At 44.8% G+C, this 21,837-nt stretch overlaps 1 protein-coding gene across 2 annotated transcripts; it reads right to left on the bottom strand.

The window, feature by feature from the left end:
• Positions 1-616: 616 nt before the first annotated feature.
• ATP1B4 (ATPase Na+/K+ transporting family member beta 4) lies at positions 617-20,331 on the bottom strand (the record flags this gene model as incomplete). Of its 2 annotated transcripts, none has more annotated exons than XM_082865318.1 (8): positions 617-3,841; positions 4,574-4,669; positions 7,345-7,401; positions 8,298-8,494; positions 11,543-11,647; positions 11,908-12,036; positions 16,119-16,380; positions 20,269-20,331. In XM_082865318.1, the coding sequence occupies 8 exons, from the start codon at positions 20,329-20,331 to the stop codon at positions 3,680-3,682; spliced, it is 1,071 nt and encodes a 356-aa protein (XP_082721444.1). In that variant the 3' UTR covers positions 617-3,679. The 2 variants fall into 2 exon arrangements, with proteins under 2 accessions (XP_082721444.1, XP_082721445.1); XM_082865319.1 differs by having other exon boundaries at positions 16,131-16,380.
• Between the last annotated feature and the right edge of the window lie 1,506 nt (positions 20,332-21,837).

Raw genomic sequence — 21,837 nt, 5'->3', positions numbered from 1 at the left:
CAAAGGGGAATTAGCCTTTAAGGATGTCGGCCTGGCAATGCTGGCAGCCATCATGCATATCTTGATTTGTGGAGCCTGAGAATGAAGCCAATGCGATGGAAAGCAGAATAGATAGATGGAGAGAGACTGGTTCCTAATGACATCTTAGAGTTCCTGGACTTTTCAGTTATGTGATTCAGTAAATTCCTTTTAGATAGTTCCAGCACTGTATCAGGCTCTGAGGAGTCTGTCCTCAGAATCTCAAAATCTTGGTGGCTGTGCTAGGTATTTCGTTTGCCCCTCCAAATGCACTTTCTGCCCTTTTCCACCCTGCTTTCTTCCTTGGGAGGCTGACCTGTATGGACCACATCGGTGGGCTTCCTTGCCCTCTGACTTTTGGTTGATTTTGGGCAATGGGAATGAAACAAGTTTTAGTTTCATTCTCCTGTGGCCAAATCCCAGGAACTGGGAAAAAAAAAGTGGGAGGGAGAAGAAGAAAAAAAGTCTTAAACTAATAGGCTGTCAGTTGTCGAGTTTTCCACCCACATGTCTGCCCAGTATTCCTATGGGAAAATCAGTGGTACAGTTTAGAAAGAGGAAATCATACACTCCTTTTTAATTTTAATTTATTGCTGTCAACAACTCCCCAAGACAATATTAATGTCTTCTATATGAAGATTCCCAGCAAACAGATGCCTAAGAAAGGTAACTTCAGGATAATAATTTCAGAGGGATAAGAAGTAAAAAATCCTAAGTCTAGCATGGACAAAATCATGAAGGCATTTGAAAGTAGTATTTCTCATTGACAATCAAGTAAAACCAAGTGCACTGCAACAGATGGTATACAAATCAAATCCTGGTACAGCACAGTTTGGGGGACTATTTAAATTAATCCATTTGAAGTTTATTGAATTGTTAGAATTCAATTTTAGTGAATATATTATAATATCCAGTTCTGTATAATAAAGCTATTTTTAAATGTCCCAGCTGACATCCCCAACTGCCCTAGTACTATTCATTACTGCTTTGAAACTGTGGACACGATGGATTCCACTGAATGAGAAATACTGTATGACAAAAGATTCATAGTTCCTTGTCTGTCTAATAGTCAACGTATTTAACAGGATAATGTATTATGTATAATATATAGCACCAGTTGAATTCCCGTGAAATGTTAACTATTCTAACTCAAATTTGACATATGTTTTAAAATGTTTGGGATATCATTCATTGATTTTTAAAAAGATGGTACTTCCTGGTAAGCAGCAGCTCAGAGTAGAAAGAGCACTGGACCTGGAGTCAGATGCAACGCAGGTTGTTTTCACTAAACGCTCTAATATCCTTTCCAGATCTAATGTTCTATTACCTTTTACTACTAAATCTTGAGAGTTTGGTTATTTGAGGTAATTTTTAGGTGGCTTTAAAGTTGTTATCTTCAAGTTTGTTTCTTTTTAAAGGTTAGCTTTGAAAATGGAATTTGGTAAGGAAAGGCGTTGGGAGGAGACAGTTTCATTGTTTTTTGTATTTTCCACAAATCTGCTGTCGCATGTCTTTTAATCACTTGTTAATAGCAGTCAACCCCCCTTTACTCTGTCACTAAAAGTTGGAAAGGTGTCTGGGAAGGAGATTCCAACGAGCAGCAGCAGTCCTTTCTGCCATAAGCCAAGAGAGAAGCACTACCCGAGAGACTAGATTGCTGTGGTGTCTTTACATAAGTGGCTCAAATTCCCATGATTAAATAGCTTAGACTTTATTAAGAGAGTTCACTTCAGCGAATGCTGCTTTTGTTCTCAGATTTCCTTCTTCCCAATCCCACTTATATTTACATCTCCACATCAATGTCTGACCAATAGAAATCAAAAGCCTAAAATGTCCAGAAGTGATCTCAACATCTTCCTCTCCAATCCTGCTTCACTCGTGTATTTCCAGTCTTAACAATATCACTATCCCACTGGGTGTAGCCAAGCTCAAAACCTTGGCGTCATTCTTGACTCCTTCTTCTCCCTCGTTGCCCATTCCCCAGTCTTGCCCTTCTCCAATCCACCCTTCACACTGTGGCTGCCAAAGTGCTCTTTCTAAAAAGTAAATATGATCACAGAGCTTCCCTGCATAAAATGCTTTCATGACTCCTTTTCACCTACTCGATAAAACTCAAAGTCTTCTTTCAGTACCTGTATACATTTCTAGCCCAATCCACTGCCGCTCCCTGCCATTGCTCTGAGCCCTTTACACTCCAGCTACATGAACTGCTCAGTTACCCAAACACACCATGGTCTTTCGTGATTGTGACTTTGCATGTGAAATTTCCTCTGCTACTTTCTCAGCTTACTTTTCTTCATGTTCCCATAGCATTTCCACATACTAGTATTATAACTCTTGTCACGCTATATTGTAGTTACTTCTTTACTTGTTTTTCTTCACTACCATACTGTCAGTTCCCTGTTTTGGGAGAAGGTAAACATTGTAGAGGAGATTCAGACTCTGGATACTTCTAGGTGGCATTTAACCCTGCTTTGGACCCTGAGACACTATCCTCTTCTCTGATGCTTTCTTTTTCTCCTTGTCCCAGCCCTCCCCCTGGTGGAGATGTTAAGGAACAGTGGAATGGTCACATGGCCAAAGATAAGACAAAGCAGCCTGGCTGATCCACAACCTGGATAAACATCTGCCTCTTATCATTTTTTAAACAACTGCAAAGCTGGCTAATGGGCCTTGAATTTAGGGTGGCCTGGCAGGAGCTTTCTGTCTTACCACGTATCAGTTGGGAGACCCTGATTTCAATCCCCAGCGCTGTAACGAGGTGTGGGCGGGGACGGTCAACACATCTATCCCTGATGGTCTCAAAGAACATCACACTACTGTCAAACAAAGAGCTCAAGAATTAGTTGGTGGAGATCTTCCTTGTTTTCTTCCTGTGTCTGAAGCTGAGACAAACCTTTCTGCAGGAACATTTGCCTTTGGATTACACCATAAAGCAAGGAATCTAATACCAGTCACGTCCACATGGTAGGTGTTCTCCCCAGTTGCAGTGGGCCTCACCTCCCAAAAAAAGTTATAGGGAAGGTCTATGTTCTGGTCTATCCCAGGACAATATCCAGTTATCACTGACTTCTGTCCCAGTTGAAGATAACCTAGTCTGTGAATCAGTATTTAGTTGCCCATGTGAGGCAGCCAGTTTCACAAGCACCCCGGATGTAGAGTTCCCTAGGTATGGTGGCCCTAGGTGTATTCTGGATTGGTCTGGTTGGTGATTCTCAGGGAAGGACCTTGCCAGGCAGGTTAACAAAAATGGTTAGTTATCAGCCTGGTTGGGAGGAATCTTACCTCTAAAAACAACAAATTTTTAGAAAACATGATGAATTTATAATCATTACGGAAATTCTCCTTCATGGCTATTGTGAATTTTATCAGATACTATGTTACACTACAATGAGACTTCTAGCAGCAAGAATGGGTTTTAGTTTTAAGTGGGAGAAAAGGAAATTAATATAAGCTATTTGTCATCAGGAGAGACTACCTTTAAAAATCAAATAGCTCCCACAATGCCATTTCGAACATATGTCAAAGGCAAGGAAAGATGATCTGCTGTCTCAGGTGTCCACTTGGCTGTGTCCCAACTGAAGAAAAAGAATTCAGGTGCTACCAGGGTAACATGAAATAAAACAGAAACAGAACTGGTGGGAGTGGCCCCCTGAAGTTCTTAGGTTTCTATGTTCAGAGTAAAGATTACCCTACCCACAAAACGATCATTGATGACATCATTTATGATGCCTTTGCCCTTCAGTTGGCACTGCACAGGCACCGCTTGGTTCTTCACTACATCTGTAAAGTGCATTGCCACCAGCGGGGAGGTGTAGTTAACCTGTAGGTGGAAGAACAATGAATTCTAAGTGTCAGGAGGGGAGGGTATGTAGGGGACAGCAATAGGATGGAAGTGATCAGATAATCAGTGCAGGAGGATGGAACAACCTCCACAAAAAGAACTGAGTAAATCCCATGATGCCAAGTCACAAATGGCTAAAGCAACTGACATGCTCTCTCTGCCCTGGGACAGTGGAGAAATGACATATTTCTCTCATAAGTCAGTGTCAGTTGTCTGATTGTCCTCTGGGGAAAACCAATTCTAGGTCAGCGTGATATGATTTTCTAGATATCAGACCATGAATCAAACCAGAACTAGTATTTATCAAGTCTCCATGCTGGAGATGAAGTTTTCACTGCCCCAAGTCTCTAAGTGGGAGAAACAGGAAAGTGATTATTTGGGCATAATTTAGTGCAATGGCAAGTGATTTGTCTGCTCCTGGCTCTGCCACTAATTAGCTATGTGACCTTGGGCAAGTCACTTCCTCTCTCTGAACCCTAATCTCTCCATCTGTAAACTGAAGGAGTTAGGCCAGACGTGTCTGAGATTCCTCCAGATTTGGAAAGGAGCGGTTGGGATAGGAATTGGTAGAGGGAACTCCTAGTCTGGGCCAGCAGCTATTCACCCCTTTGCTACTACCTGCTGCTCCCTAATTCTCATAGATCCCAGCCAGCCCTTCCTTTGTCTCTGAGCCCTTTCTGACAGCAAAGACTGAAGGGAATACAGACTTACGTGAGTCAGTTTGCCATAGTAAGGGTAGTAACGGAGGTCAAAAGAAGCCGACTCTGGGTAGTAATTGATGGATCGGATGTCGTTTTCATCACCTCTCTGTAAGTAAAAGCAAGTACATATCAGGTGCTGGGTCACTCAGTGAGTTGGAGCCTGAGCTAAAGGGGCTTGTGTCCCAGGTGAAATCACTGTGTGACCCATAACTGTCTCAGGAAGACCACGAAAGCAGAATGGGGCATAGCTCAGCCCAGACTTATCCCCAGAGGAGTGTTTCCAGGGAGAGACTGTGCTTTGGCTTTTCAGTGCAAAGAACACTGAATAGAAGGTCCAGACCACGGAGGCTGAAGGTTCTCAGTATGGCTCTATGCTGGCTCCTAGGGGACCCAGGCAGAAGGGCTCCAAAGGGCTTGCAGTACCCAGTGTTGCTCTGGCAAGAGGGCCTACCATGCCAGCACCTCTCCAAAGAATCACACTGGTCCTGGTACCCAGTCTTGGACTTTGGAGCTGAGGCAGGTGTAAGTTGGAACATGCCTAGTAAATCCCACTCCACAACAACGTGCACACGGTGTGCTCATTTCTGGTTGAGGTCAGACCCAGTGCACAGGGACCTGATGCATAGGGACACAGCCTGTAGTTGGCTCACCTAAATGCACGTCTCTGACCACATTCTCTGAGGTGCTTAATTACAGGAGGTGGGGTCAGGAGGATAAGCAAGGGGGGAAATGATTAAATAAACAAGTCTACCCTAATCATATCATGTCGGGTAGGGGACTGCCCATTCTGCCCATGCGTTAGGCTTGCCCTAAATAGCAGAGGTCTAGAGGTTACTGGGGGCAAATAGTGCATCACTACTAGCAAATCACTCGGGTCATGTGATTACTTCTATCGATATAGTATAATGGCTCTTAGTATAAACCGAGCTCTCCTTAATTTATTCTAATAATTACCTCATCATGCTTGATTTCCACAAGTGGGTGTGGATTTGACCGGTGTTGATTATTATACAATGTATAATGATTCAGTGTTTCTTTTTTTTTTTTAAAGGACAGTTCTCAGCAAGGTTCGCCGTAAGCTGAAAAATGAATGGCTTTCACTAGGGAACTATAAGCAGGACTCAATCCAATTAATATGCTGGTTTAAGACTTTATGGTTTATTTATATATTCTTGTAAAAAGTAATGAAATTCATTTTTTTGTGAATGGTGTGTGGAATCAGTTCCACCAGTTTGCAGTCACACCTCACGTGTGTATGTTTATACATGCTCACATATATGTGACCAGAATGAATGTCCTTCCTACCTTGTTCACCTAGCAAGCACTGCCTGACCTTTCAAAGCTCAACTTCAGTGTCACCACCTCTCATGTGGAACTAACCTTTCCCTCTTTAATGTCTTGACTGCACCTTTTTTTTTTTTTTTTTGCGGTACGCAGGCCTCTCACTGCTGCGGCCTCTCCCGTTGCGGAGCACAGACTCCGGACACGCAGGCTCAGCGGCCATGGCTCACGGGCCCAGCCGCTCCGCGGCATGTGGGATCTTCCCGGACCGGGGCACGAACCCGTGTCCCCTGCATCGGCAGGCGGACTCTCAACCACTGCGCCACCAGGGAAGCCCCACACTGCACCTTTCATAGCACCTGTATTATTTGATGGCCCTGATTTCAGAGACGGAATCATATTTATCTTGGCACCCCCAACACCTAGCAAAGTACCTGGTACTTAATAAGTGATCCATAAATTCTTGCTGAATGTGAACTATTGACTGAATAAATGCTGCCTTTTGCTGCTTTCTGATCTGCCACGATCAAGACTGGAGTTTTGAGCAGCATTTCTGGTACTGAGAATGGGGTTACCCGGCTTCACACATTTGCAAGACAACCGTCCAGGACTGGGGGTGTAGTAGGTGTTACCAAACAGGAGGGAGCTACTGCCAACTTTAAGAAGCAAACCCCAGCAAACCCAAGATCTTTGTAGGCTTTTTCCTACAAAGGAGCTAATTGGCACAAATGAGATAGGAGTTAACGGTCCCTTGAAGGACAGTTAATTAGCATATTAATGGAGTTCTGTTTATACTTCCCTTGTAGTCATTTGTTATTGCAACACCCAGTGCCACTGGTCATTGCTGCAAAAAGTGAAATCAGTTTTATTTATTTATTTATTTTTGTATTGCTATATATGTTATATTGTAAAATATGTCAAAGAGTATGGAGGCTACACACACACACACACACACACACACACACACACACACACACACACGATTTAAAGAAGAAAATTGACCCCTGAAGACCTCCACCCAAGTTAAGAAACAGATCAGAGCCTGTCTTTCCACAAACACTACCTCACTTTTGTGATATCATTCCCTTGCTTTTCTTTTGTGAAATCAGTTTTAAAAGCAGGGACTAATGACTCTAATGAAAGCTGCTTGTTTAGTTCAAAGAAACAAGTAATTAGAGCAAAAGTGTAAACAGAATTTCCGTTAATGACTTGGCACATTGTTGTTTCCTGCTGTGGCTCTCAGCTGAGGTTCAGTCTTTGGCTTTCACAGGTATAAATCAGCACACACACACACAAACACTACACACACGAATACACATGAATGGAATGCTTTCTGGAAACAGGGAGGCCTGAAGGTATAAATGGAGGTGTAGTTATGAAAAGATTAACCCTTTCCCTAACCCTTAGGAAACCATCCATGGTAAAGCCCTTGGAAGGGATGACCCACCCTTTTGCATGAAACAGATGTGCTAACAGTACTTACTCAAAAGGGCACTTTACCTGAACTTTGCAGGAAACCTTCACAGGGTCTCCAGGCTCAGGACGAAAGCCAACAATCTAGCAAAAGAAAACCAGCGTGTTTTTAAAAAACAAAAACCAAAACAGATTTGACAGTAAAAATATGGCTTTTCTAAATCCCCCTTGAGTTGTCCTTTCTTTAGGCATAAACATGATCTATTTTGCCCTCTCAGAAATGTTACAGAAAGCAGAAAATGCAAAGTATCTTCTGAGCTGCTCAGCTCAGCTTACTTCTTATTTTATTTGTGCCTGATATTCATACAGTGGTAACTGCAGCAGGATTACCCTGAAAATGTAAAGAACGTACTGGGTCAAGAGGAGTGTGCCTGGTAAGGCTCTGCCACACCTGAGGCATGGCAGGAGAGAAGGAAAATGCATTTCTTGTGATATAAGAATTGTCCCAGGCTTCCCTGGTGGCGCAGTGGTTGAGAGTCCGCCTGCTGATGCAGGGGACACGGGTTCATGCCCCAGTCCAGGAAGATCCCACATGCCGCGGAGCGGCTGGGCCCGTGAGCCATGGCCGCTGAGCCTGCGCGTCCGGAGCCTGTGCTCCGCAACGGGAGAGGCCACAACAGTGAGAGGCCCGCGTACCGCAAAAAAAAATTTTTTTAAATAATAAAATAAATAAAAAAATAAGAATTGTCCCCCATGCCACCCCCATGTCAGTCCCCTGTTCCAAACAGCTCAAGATCTCATTCCTGACAGAGCATCAAAGGTTTAGGGGTGCTGGAGAAGAATCAAAATAGAAAGTGTTCAGGGAGAAAAGGAATTATTGCTTGGTAGTTTTGTCTGGTTGTTTGTATTAGTGACACTCTTGGTAAAAATGGCCAAACTTACAGTGTATGAAGACAGAGCCCAAAGAGAAATGTAGCGGCCAGAGCCTTCCTACCCAACTCATCCACTTATCATAGACAGAGTGACAAGGGCCAATATACCCGGTTCATCTTTAGAAGGATGCAGGGCTGTCCAGTAGAGTAGCCAAAAGTAGGGTCCTCCAGGCCAGAGCAGTTCTTCAGGAAGGAGCGCTTAAATTGGCAGGCCTTCTTGTCCTCATCCTCATCACCATCTTGGATGAAGTATTGGCCCGGGGGGCAATCTACGTTCATTTCCTCTTGAAGACTGTCGTTATAACCTAAAGTGTGGGCGGCAAAGGGTCATGTTAGATAGGTACTACAGAGGAAGGCCATGTTTTCAGTAGTTCTCTTCCCTAGTTTCCTTTCTCCAGGAACTTGCTTGTGCTCCTCTGAAAGCCCACTCAGTTTGTCCTAGGGCCTGTGACCTGGCATCAGGTGCCCAAGGCCCTTCATCAGCAACATCCCTCCAAGAAGCCTTCTGGGCTGGTCCCCTCAGCCCACTTTGATTGCTTGTCCCCTTGCTTTTCATTCCCTTGAACTTCTTCGATATCTGTCTCTGGATTGTATGTTTATCGCTTTATAACTTTTCTCTATTTTTCATTATTTCTTTTCTGATACGGTAAATTGTAAACTTGGAGGGCTGCCTTTCCTACTTCTGGGAGAGGAATAGGCAAAATAGTAGATGGATTTTGGAAGAAGGATTGAATCATATCGAGGCATGGCATATATAAGGAGGCAAAGCCCCTGGGTTAAATATCTTTAAGTTCAGCCTAGGGAAACATCTCTCTTTGAGGTCAATGAGAGGCACCCGATGCAAGACAGTGAAGAGTGTGTGTTGTGGGATAGGAGGAAGGGGGAGGACAAAGAGGAGGAGATAAACCAGCTCCTCATTCTTTACAGAGGGAAGTTAGCACTGCAAAATAGAAGCTTAGGTTGAAAGACAGAAAACAATGACAACCATAGGGTCTCCACTGAGAGGGTGAGGGGGTGAGATCTTGTCTACTGAGACCTGAGGCACTCAGAGTTAGTGTCCCTTTACATTGGATGGAATTTAACATGTGCCCAAGGTACATATATCAGGGAGAGAGCTGAAAAGGGCTATCTGTGAGCTGACTCTTTGGGCTACTAGATGCCAGAGAACTGGGCTTTAGAAATTACTGCATTATTTCCAGTTTGGTTCTAAATGATGGAATCCAGTTAGTCCTGTTAGATCCAGCCCCCATGCATTCATGTTCCAAGTAGCTCAGTTTTTTAGAGGAGATTGTGCACCTACAATCCACCAGTGTTGAAACTCCAAACGTAACTGGGAATTTTAAATCTATTCTAATTATGGCTAAGCCTTTATTTGTCCTTTGACAAAGCTACATTCAATTCAAGGTTTTGTTTTAATCTCTCTCTCTCTCTTTTTTTTTTTTAGAGTAAACTATGTTCAAATAGCAACTTTCTAAATAGAAGCTCTAATCATGTGCTCCTTGTTTCTCTTGAGGTAGTTCCATTAAAAATACTGTGACATGGACATGACCCTTATTGCAAAATCCCTGTCCTCATGGGAATGAAATTGATACTCTGGGATGTCTATTTCAGAGATGTGTTCCTTTTTAACAGGGCATATTATCTACACTTAGGAAGTAAAAAACCCAATGCTTTTCCTAATGTTCCCCACCTGTGTCATCAGGTCAGAACTGATATTTCTGCATCTACTACCTTCTCAGAGGAATTTCCTCAGCAGAGATTCTGGCAGTACATTTGCAATAGCTCACAAACATTTTGAAAGAAAAGATATTGTGCTGCCTATGATGCCCAAAACATTTTGGGGAGCCAAAAGTGGAACTACATGGATTCAAAAAGAACCCAGCCCCTCTAATTTTACAGGTGAGGAATCTGAAGCTCAGATTTAAGCAAGATGACACTGAGCATTACCAATACAAAGCTGAGTTTCTAACTCCTGGTCATATGGCAGCAACAAAGAATTATGAAAAGCAGAACTTCTCGAGCTTTAATGGACATACCGATCACCTGCGGATCCCCATTCAGCAGGTCTGGGTGGAGCCTGAGATTCTGCCTTTCCAACAAACTCCCAAGTGATGCTGATGGGTCACACTTTGAGTAGCAAGGGTGTCGAGAACAGAAACAAGGGTTTAAATTTAAACACTACTGCTACTGGGAGACTTTGATCACATTTCTTCTCCTTTCTGAGCCTTAGTTCCCCCAATGGGGACGATAGACTCTGCTATGCAGGGTTAAAGTTCAGTGACAACATTTACACATTTAAATAACACTTCCTATCACATAAGAGAATCCTCTTAATTCAGTGCACATTCTGTTGGCCACCCCCATCACCCCACTTCAGCCAGGCCAGGGAAACCAAACCTGGCTTTTTTTCCACAAATAATAGGTGCAGTAAACCCATGGGGGCTCCTCTTTGATAGCTGGATAAATACAGAGACTGTGTGCTCTGTGTTTAACCTTAACCAAGCTGCTACCTCAGTTTTCACCCTGTGTAAGGGCTTCTCAGAAAGCCATTCATTCACCCCTGAAAATGTATCTGATGATGCTATAGAAAACACTTGCTATCAAAATGTTGGAGTGAGTGCCACCCAGAGATTCTTCCTCTAACTCCCTTTTGGACTGCTATTTAAATGAAGACACTTTTTCTCCTCCTTTAAGATGGATCCTCTCCAAGAAATGAATTCTCTTACCTTGAGAAAACATAGGAGGCAAGAATCTTCCTGTTCTGGAGAACACTCTTCTTTTCTCACCACTACCTCCCCCCGAATTATCTTTTTTTTTTTTTTTTTTTTTTTGCGGTATGCGGGCCTCTCACTGCTGTGGCCTCTCCCGTTGCGGAGCACAGACTCCGGACGCGCAGGCCCAGTGGCCATGGCCCACGGGCCCAGCAGCTCCGCAGCATGTGGGATCCTCCCGGACCGGGGCACGAACCCCCGTCCCCTGCATCGGCAGGTGGATTCCCAACCACTGCGCCACCAGGGAAGCCCCCGAATTATCTTTTATAATTGATCATTATTGAGCCATCTGGATGTGCCCAGGACATAACTAGGTGCTATAGGGTGTTCAGGAGGAGAAAACAAGTTCTCTGCCCCAATGAACTTATCATCTTACTGGCTTATATGCTTGCAAGGCAACATACAATCACAAACCACAGCAGTTTTGATTGTATCTGCAGGTGCTGAGGGGGATGCATGGTAAGGAAAAACCAGAATGGGCAGTGCTAGTAAGACTGGGATTTCTGAGCCAAGTGAATTTTGAATTTTGAGTTCCCACCCATCACCTTTCCAAAGAGATTCTCACCATTCAGAGGAACTTACCCTGGAGAAAGCCATTTAGACTAATCACATAATGCTGCCAAGTGTCAGGTTCAGAAACGTTGAAGTTGAAGTTAAGGCTATGGGCGAAGGGTCTGATCATAACTCCTGGCAATGAAAACAGGTCTTGGATATATTAACCCATTCTTGGGATAATTTTTTTGTATCGATTCCCATGAAACCATTTCCCCCCAGGCAATCAAAATGAAAAGGACCATAATTTGCTAAGTACCATTTTACTTTTACTCTTAATAATTGAATCCCTAAGTCATTACCGGGAAGAGCCAAAGTTAATTGAAGCTGAACATGCTGTGCAAGCAGATTTCTGTCCAGCAAGTTCTGACAGCACAGGGTATTTGGGCACTCACCAGGAGGCTTCACCCTCTCAGTGAAGGTCGGCATGTAAGGACTGATGGTCAGAAATAGCGTGTACATGCAGAGGGTGATCACAGCGGCCAGGGAAGCATAGAAGAAGAAGTAAATGACTAAGATCAGGCCTGCAGAACAATCACAGATGAGGGTGGTCAGTGCTGGCCAACAAGCCCTGCCTCTGCATTTGAACTCATGAACCAGAACCAACCCAAACACGTGACATGGCTTTTTGTTTAATTCCCCAGATTCAGCATGTCCTTGCTTATTCAGGTTTCACCAATTTGAAATTGGTGAGAATTGCGTCAGAGGTCTGATTGCAGTTTACCTTTACAGCATCTCCGATGGAAGGGCTTGCTGAGCAAATGATGACCGTGAACGAGATTACAGGGGCGTGGAGTTTAAAGTACTGAAGAGGGCAAATTGCCTGGGAGTCCTCTGGGCAATGGTTGATGTCCTAAGTACAAATCATTCTTCGCTATTCATTAAAGTAGGTGCCCTAAAGAGTCCTAGCAGCTTGGTTCCAGTGATTATATGTATTTGCAAGTGATGAAAACAGCATTTCTTTTCACATAGCCTATAATTCAAACCTTTGATTCGTTTCCACTGGGTGTGCCTCTAATGAAGGCAAAGTGAGGTTTCACTTTACGTATTTCAAATCTTTATCTTTGGCAAAACTCTAAGTGACTCTGCTTTTCAAAAAGAACACTGACGCAGGATGGGGAAGGGAAGAGGGGCAAACTGTACTTAATTACTGACACCTGCTACCTGTGAGCTCAGCCTGTGAGCTATAAGTTATAGAACCTCCTGGCACCCCCGATTCCTCACAGGTAAAATGGGGATAAGTTCAGCACTTACCTCATATTCTGATCAATATCCCTAACACTATCTGAAATTCAGCCTTTCCTTACATCCTGTCCTGACTCTACCACTTCCTAACTGTTTAATCTTAGACATGCTATTTACCTCTCTGGGCCTCAATTTCCTCATCTGTAAGATGAGGATAATAATAGTACTTACTTCTTAACATTGAATAATGCATATAAATAGCACAGCACAGAGCTTGGCATATACTAAGTGCTCTGTAAGTGGCAGTCTTCATCATTGTTATTATTAATATTATTATTGCCATAGGACCAGAAGCACAGTTGTGTGAATTCTTCCTCTGTGGGCTGGATTAGCACTAGGTTTGCCCCAGGATTAGGCAGCACAGAATGAGTGAATGAGCATGAGATTGCTGCTGAGAAGCTCTTTCAAGTCCTCCTTGGGGCTCTCTCAGAAAATAATATCTAGCTCCACTCACAGCAGTGACATGATGTCAGAGCTACAGATTTGAACTGAATCATGAACCAGAAACTGGAACAAACCACATAGCTTTGCTGTACCCCAAACCAAATCCAAATATTAATTTTTTATAAGCAGATATTCATTTTAATTATTATTTATTTATTAAATATTAAATTTTAAGTTGAACCATGAACCAAATAAAATGAACCAAAAAAAAAATAGAAAAAAAGGAGTAGGGAAAAGGAGAAAAAAATTCTTACTAATCTAACTAGAAGTGAACCTTTATGTTTTATAAGATGAACTAAAGCAGAACTGGAATATGAACACATTGATTCAGTTGGAGTCCCTGGAGAAGAAACAGCAGCACCTCGTGTGCTTGTGATACTTGGCTGCTGCCCGCCTGCTGTCCTGATGGGATGTGCCCTGTGACTCCTCCTCCAACTCTCTACCCCCATCCCCATCCTGGGAACCGATCAACAGCTGGAGCCATCCTGGGGGACCAGAAGGCTCAGTTTCATGGATGAGAGGAAAGCAATAGAATACAGGTACATTCCCCTGGAGATATCTTCCTTCTTGCCCAGGATGTGTGGCCAGGAAGCTGTAGATGGGAGAAGGGCACTAGCAAGGAGTCCCCTCAGCTTTGCCCAGGAGTCTGTGCCCTGGAGTCTGTGATAGGCTAACTGTCTCAGCTACACCACCCCCTGCCCCCGGCAAAACCAAGCACTGTACCCACCTGAACCCATTGATCCCTCCAACCCTTTCTGCTCCAAATGTCCAAGTTTTACTTGGGCTGCTCCTCTAGGTAATCCAGGGTTTTCTCCTGAATGTCCCACCCAAGTTTGGATAGACCATTATATCTTGAATAGACTAGGTACCCACGATCCCAACTCTTCAGTCCTTCCACTAAAACACCCCATCAGGTCCTGAGGCCCTATCCATCAGGGCCTTGCTCATTGCTAGAGTTCATGAAGACAGCATGATGTTCTGGCAAGAGAATGAACTCCAGTGTTCATCCAAGCTGGGTTTGAATCCCAGTACTGCCACTTTATTAACTGTGTGACTTTAGATAAGTTACTTACCCTCTCTAAGCCTCAGTTTCTGCATCTGTAAAATGGGGATAATAATATTACTACCTCATACAGTTCTTGTCAGTACCCAATAAAATAACATAAAGCTCCTAAGAATAGAAGTTGCCCAGCTATCAGAGGAAAAGCCCAGAATATAATAATAGGCTGGGTGAATATGTTGGTCATTTTGATGTCCAGGCTGGGACAGTGTTAGTAAGTGCTAAGTGGCACCTAGTTCTCAAGCAGGAGGGCAGCAAGGCATGTGGCGGCCTAGGCATTAGCATCACTATTTGCCCTTTGCCCAGGGGTAGCCCGGGCTCTCCTTAGACCCGCTACCCCGAGGCCTGGATACGGCCTACCGTGCAGTGTCCCCACTGCCATATATTCCCTGGGCACTTGAACCTTCCTCCCTCATCCCCACTTGTTGGCCTATGGATTGTTCTCCGCAGGCGCAGTTGGGATCAGCTCATCTGGTTAAGTTCCAATGGCTGGCTGTTTAAGGGTTAACGTAGGGCTCCCTCTCCCAGAATCACACTTGCATTTCACAAGGCCTGTTTTTCCAGTCCTCTTTAGGCAAGGGAGAAACAGCTGTGCCCCCTTTTGGAGCCCCAGTGAGTGTCCAGCATTTGTCTGCAGCTTCCAGAACGTCGGAATGTTCCTTGAATGGTACATTTGTTCCAGTTGAGAGTTCGAGGGATGGGCAGGGGTGGGGCTGGGAACTGAAGAGGGGTGAAGGGAGGTGGGTGTTGTTCAGAGCCCCACACCTGCTATTGCTAATTCCAGGCAGCAGGGCTGGCTGTTTCACCCTGACTGAGCTGAATTAGAAACATAAACTACAAAGGAGGGAATTCTCAGCCAAAGGGGCCTTTAGAAGGCATGACCATCGACTTTAGCAACCTAGACCCTTGGCACTGGGGGACTCTTATTTTATCCATAGAGTTATCTATTGTTTTCTTCTGTGGGTTAACTGAATTCAAACCAGCGGCTGCTCTTTTCCTGGGATGTTCAGAGACTATGGCGAGTGTGAATTTTACCACAAGCTGAATCTCCTGATAAGGATCAGCATTAATAGTTCAAGAGGTGAGTAGGACCCTGGGAGAGGCGTGCTGGGGAAGCTGTGAAGTAAAGGTGGTGGCAGCATGTGGTACAAAGAGGAAATGCTGGTGACCGCAATTCTGCCATTGATCAAGCAATATGGGAACTCAGCCTTAAATTGCTAGAAATGATCCCTTTAACCCATTTCTCTCTATACACCATGGGATCGATCGCAAAGCACATGCAAGCTGGGGCCAGGGGCAGCCGTGGCTCTCCTTCACTGATATTACGAGGTGAAATGATGAGGCTGTACAAACCCTTGGTCAGGTTAGCAGGGTCTTGGGTCTCGTATCTTAGGAATAGTCTTCTGCATAGTACTTTGTACTTTACAATTTTAACATCTTATTGGAGCCTCAGGCTGATCCTGTGAGAGAGGTAAGGCAGATACTGTTTCCTTCATTAAGCAGGTGAGGAAACTGAGGCTCAGAGAAGATAAACGATGAGCCCAAAGTTACAGATAGAAAGTGACAGGGCTGGGGCTTCAAAGAAATCTGCACTTTTTCAACTCATTCTTACTGTCTCTCTGCACTGCAAATGCTATCGAGCCCAGTGTATTTCAGCTATACAATCAAGTTTGTTCACCCACTTGGGAGTTTGTTCTGATGAGATCTGCCCATTAATTTCCCTAGGCAGTGATCCTGTTACATGAAGTGCTAGAGAACTTTGCAGACAAGCCCATCCAACGTATGGTAAAGGAGTCCTGGACACCAAGCCAAAAGCAAAGGACACCCGACTGGGGCATTGGGACAACTGGGACTTACTCCAACTCTGACCTGTTCGGGCCAGAGACATCCTTTTCTCCGGATCCCACAGGTACTCGTTCACGATCTGCCATTTCCGCCACCAGGCACTGCCTGTTTCCTGAGCCTGACTCTCTTCCTCTTCCTTTTCCTCTTCTTCTTTCCCCTCCTCTTCTTCCTCCTCCTCCTCCTCCAAATCAGGTACCACCATCACCCGAGCCTCTTCTTCTGCTTCTTCCTCTTCATCTGCTAAGTAGTTCTGATTCACTTCATCCTGATCATCCTGAAACAGTGAAAAAACACAATCCCCTTTTTGGAGAAGAAGATTTCCAATGGCACATCCCACCAGCCAAAATAAATGGAAAACGACTCAATATTTGGAGATGCTTCAGATGTCCACTTACCCATAAACATACCTGTTGTTACAAGAGGCAGATTTCTTTCTCTCTGTTCTTTTGCAGGAAATATCCTTTCTATGACCCATTTTGACCCAATATTCTTTCCATAGAGGTGCAAGTTTTATTATCGGCTTCAGGCATTTGGGCTGTTCCCCTAGGACTGCTCATGTCATTACTCTGTCCTGGGGCCTTGGCTTCCCACTTAACTTTGTCTGGCCTGTCAGGGCAGAGCTGAGCTCAACACTGGAGGATGGAGTAGTTTTAGACACTCGTGTCCGTGATGGCAAATTCTCAGTCCAAGCCAGCTTTGTCCTAACACCCTGTACACTTTCAGCTGCTCAACCTCACCATCCTAACTTGTGGCTAAAAATAGCCTGGGACAGACATCAGGAGGAGAGGCCAGCTGCTGTACCCCTCCTCAAAGCTTAGACTGCCTTCCCGACAGAAAACAAGAGATGGGGGCGTTACTTGCTGCTTCTCTGACTGTTGCCCACACTGGAACCTCCTCCTGCCTTAAGCAGGTTGGACAGACCACCTGAGGGCTGGCACGGCAACTGATACGTCATCTTCCCCCCACCAACCCCATACCCTAGGCAGAAGTCTGGGCACGCAGCAAATGCTCAGCACATATTTGTTGATTGACTGATTGCAGCCATTACTTGAGATCTGAAACTGTAATCTTCTCCGAGTGGTTCTAAGAAAATTAAACAAACAAACAAAAAACAACAACAAAAAAAAGAAAGACCCAGACTTCACCAAATGGTATTTCCAATGCCTCCCAGCCACGGGCTGGAGGGTTGGATCTTTGCTCTTTGTGGGTCTGAGGCCACCGTCCCTTCTCTCTGCTGTCCAAATCTGAAGAGTGGCGGGGCCTGTGCACCTGTTGGGGTTGGATGTGTCAAATGATAGAGGCCAGGGGCTCTGTGCTGCACCCTCCCTGCCTGATTCCTCAAAGGCCGTTTAGAGGGCACTCAGCTAAAAGGGCTGCCATGGCTGGGGGGGAGGGTCAGAAAACTGGATTGTTCAGAATCAGTAAAAGTGATACAGCGTGACAAGGCTATACTCTCAGCATTCAGTCTGCCCGGCGCTATCTAGCTCTTGATTATAAGCACTCTTGAATCGCTCTCTAGTTTGTTCAAATGTACAGCTTTATGTCACGTGCCATATCAGCACTGACAGGGACCTTGAAGATTCACTTCTCCATGTGAGGCCCAGAGAGGGGACAGGATCTAGCCAAAATCACTCAGCAAGGTCATGATAGAGCTGACAGTCTCAGAACCATGCTTCCTGATACCCTGGACAATGTGATGCTTCTCACACTGAGCACAAGTGCCTAGAGGCGGTTTAGCAGAGGTGGTTTATGGAGGATGACGATGTGTTAGATTCTGCGTTCCCAAGAGACTGGAGGTGCTTATAGTCAAAGATTTCTAACTCTGACAAGGACTCACAGAGTAAGGCTTAGGAAAGTAAACCTCATCACTCAATGTTGAATGGATTCATAAATGTTCTTAAATCTCTTTCCCTTGTGTTTGAACATATGTACCCATTTGACCTCCAGAATGACATTCTGAGCACCCGGGGGCAGGGTCCATATTTTCTAACTCCTTGATGGGGAGCCCGCAGCTAGGTAACCAGCAGGTACTGAACAAACGTCAGTGATAACTGCCTGACTGAAAACTCCTGAACCAGAGCTCTGGGGGAATGCTCTCACAGAGCTTGCTGCTCTGGCCTCAGCGCTCATTTGGACCGTAGTGGGTAGTCATCATGGCCCCCAGAGAATCTAATGCAACTGAGAATCTCAGAGAATTTGAAGTATAACATTTCAACGTGGAGACATTTATATTCCCTTTATATTTTCTGGAAAACTTCCTTTTCTCTCCTTGTTGCCTGTTTGCCTGCCCTCCACCAAGGAGGCAGCTGGCTTTGGTCTCAGCCTGATCTTATTTGTAGATATGAGCTCTCACGATAATCCCATTAAAGATGGCTTGTCATTAAAGCTTTACCCTCCCGGGAAGAATTAACCTTCTCAGAGCTAATTTCCCCACGGCTCTCACACTGCCTGAGCTTCAGGAACCGCAAATATCTTTTCCCCTCTCCCCTGCTTCCAGGTATAGGAGAACCTCACGTTGTACAAGAGAGGCACTTTTGTGCAACTAACTATTTAACGGAATCCAGCAGGGAATCCTTTGGTAATGAGAGGGTCTGTTTTTGTCAGTTTCCTAAAGTGGCACTGCCCTCATGTGATAGTGTATGTGAGTGTGCTGGGGCCATCGTGTTGCCCTAAAAGGAAAGAGTCTGAAGGGCAGAAGGTGGCTCCATTTTGAGCACTCTAAATATATAAACATATAAACAAATATATAAACAAACAGTATGACCCGAAAGGTAAATTTGTGCCCTGCATTGAGTAACACCCTGTAAACATTCGAACAGTTGGTTAATTGTCAAAGAGACATTAGCACCCGATTATTCACTGCATCAAATAATTTCTTTTTAAATTTGATCAAGTAGCCCCTATAAAGAGCAAGTTCCCCTGATGCATTTAAAATCCAAACCAGTTGACAAATAATTGAAATTATACACAACGCTTTAGCAGCATTATAGAGAAAAGATGCGAAGTAAGGAATAGTTATGTATGCCCTACAGACTGTGACTGCTCTGAGACCTGGTAGGGACTTTGGGGATGTCAAAAGAGAGATTCTACAAACTGTGGCTGGAAAGTTACGAGAAGCCCTCCGCAGGTTGATACGGGGTTGGAGGAATTCGTGTCTGCCTCTGCTGGCTGTTGACAGTCTCCACTTAGCTCCCTGGTTATATAAGTGGACATTCCCCCCCAAAAATGGATTAAGCTTTGTTTCTTCCTGGGGCCCAGATCACAACCCTCTCTGGGGGAGGTTTCAGAATATACCTCCCCGCAAAGAAAACTACTGCATGCGGCATATATTCATGATTTCTAGCAAAGTAAACGCAAAGAAACTTTGGGTTCAAAAAAATTTCTAATGCACCCTGGAGATAAATGGTGACATTGAAGTCGGGGTGCGTGAGTGTTGGGCAGGGCAGGGTGGCAGGCAGGGAGGCAATGGGTGGTGGAGAATCAGAGGGCTAGGGAGTGGCATGCTGCAAATATGATGGAAAGAGCACAGGATCAGAAGTCAGGAAACTTACATTCTCACTTTGGCTCTTCCAGTAACTTGCAAGTCACTCCTGTGCTCTGAGCCCCAGCAGCCTCCTTTACATAATGAGGGGTTCTGGAGAGATGATGTCTAGGACTGCTCCCAACTTCTATCTAGGATTCCATGCTTTTAGCCATCGTTTGGAATTTCTGCTTTAGAAAAGAGCAGCTGGGTTCCTAAGAAGCTACCACCCAAAGCGACTGAGACAGCTGGGTAGGCAGCGCCTTTCATTTCCTCTTCCCCTTCCCTTCTCTCTTGGCTAAATTTCTTGCTCTCGGAATGAAACCTCTATTCCCAGACTCCAAAAGGTCTGTTCAAATTCTAGACTCCCACGAAAAAATTTTAGAAGTCCCCCTTATTCTCTGGCATCTTCCCCTTCCCTTATGTTTGTTGCACAGGAAGAGGGGCTTCCTCTTTCAATCCAGCAATTTAGGGTGCAGTGGGGTACTGGGAGTCACTGCTTGAGCTTGAAACAATGGGCTTCCTTAAACTTCATTGTTCCTGCCCATCTTAAGGAGAAGCAGCCCTAAGCCACCACCTACACATCCCCCAACCCACCCCACTAAAAAGGGACAGCAAAATATTCTGCTCCCTGGGACTCACAAGTCTGTAGCGATAACCGTATGGAAAGGCCGGAGCCCTTCTGGACCGGAGCTGCCTTCTCATGGCTGTTCAGTGGGCAGAGACGCGGCAGAGGCAGGCAAGTGGCTGAGAGCTCTGGAGCTTCTGCTGGTACAGGAGACACTGGTTGCTGGGGATACTTGGCGCCTAGTAAAAGTGAACCCTCCTGGCATGAGCCCTTCCCCAAAATAATCTAACATGCCCCTCTCTCATTGGTTGGCCCCTTCCCTGAATCAAAGGAAAGCCCTTATGGAAAAGCAAGCTCATCATTACAGGGAGGGGGAGATATTCTGGGTCACGAGGATGAGCGACTCACCCCCCCCGCCCCGAACTTCATGTCTCTTCTCACTCCCTGCTCTTCTCTAGCGCCTGAGCTACTATGGGCCCAATGGAAATCTTAAGTTGTGTTCTTCTCAACTGAGAGTTGGATATCAGTGTGTGCAGGGGGTGGGGCGTGGGTGGGAGTTGGGGGTGAGGGGAGTTGGCCAAGAATAACTTTCTTTTTTCATAAGGCTGATCTCATGCAAAAGGATCTAGGGTGTCAGGAAAGATTCCCTTTGCTCTCCCCACCTCCCCCTCCACACACACCAAGCCACCTACGATATTCCTCATTTGTGTCAATCCACCAGCCCCTTAAAGGTGGATTATGCGTTCTGATTTTAGAGGCCAGGCTCCTGCTTTGCCCCTCCCTGCCCAAAGAGGATCTTGGACATAAGAAGCCTTTTTCTAGCCTACATGTCAGAATGACCCCATCAGCACTACCCCTCACACACACACACCCCTTGGAATCCTGGCCAAATTTCTGTAGTGGTTGAGCTCTATATTTATCCCTTAGCATCAGGGCAGGGAACAAGCCAGAACTTTGCAGTGTCAGTTTCCCAGACATATATAACTCCTGAAGCCAATGTGGGATCCAACAAAAGAAAAATTAGTAAAAACAGCCAAGAACATTGTATAGCATTTTTGGTTTGTTTGGTTCACCCCACTGGAGCCTGGGTGGCCAAAAGGCCTAGGAGGAATGTGAGATCCTTCACAAATCCCCTCCCCCCCCATTACACCCAGGTGACTGAGAATGTTGCAGGTACTGAGATTCTGGGCACATTCATAACCAAGAAAGCCAACCCAACCTCTTAGATAGACAGATTTATTCATAATGCCAAGCCTAGGCTATTCTGATGAAGACAGCTTCAATAGTGGTTAATTTTAAATATAGACTCCATTTATTAGAACGTTATTACTCAGGATTCTTTCTTACGGAGTCTCCCCCGATACCCTCATTTGAAGAGAAAGAGAACACTGACAAAGAAAAGAGAAACTCATTCCTCTTTTTGGATTTTAATAAAAGCAAAATGTATTCCAGGGGATAACCTGGTCTCAGTAGACATTGAGCTTTATCTTTACACTTTCTCCACTTGAGATTTTTGTGTGATTCCTGATGTTAAGTATATGAGAAACCTGAAGCCCTTGGGAGCCTCAAAAACCAAACAGAGGATAGATAAATTGGTCTTGTCTTACTAAGGCAGAAAAGACAGTACAGTCATGTTAGCAAGA

The sequence above is a fragment of the Leucopleurus acutus genome, assembly GCF_964270905.1.
Source record: "Leucopleurus acutus genome assembly, chromosome: X".
Lineage (NCBI taxonomy): Eukaryota > Metazoa > Chordata > Mammalia > Artiodactyla > Delphinidae > Leucopleurus > Leucopleurus acutus.
This window is presented reverse-complemented; position numbering and strand designations above follow the sequence as displayed.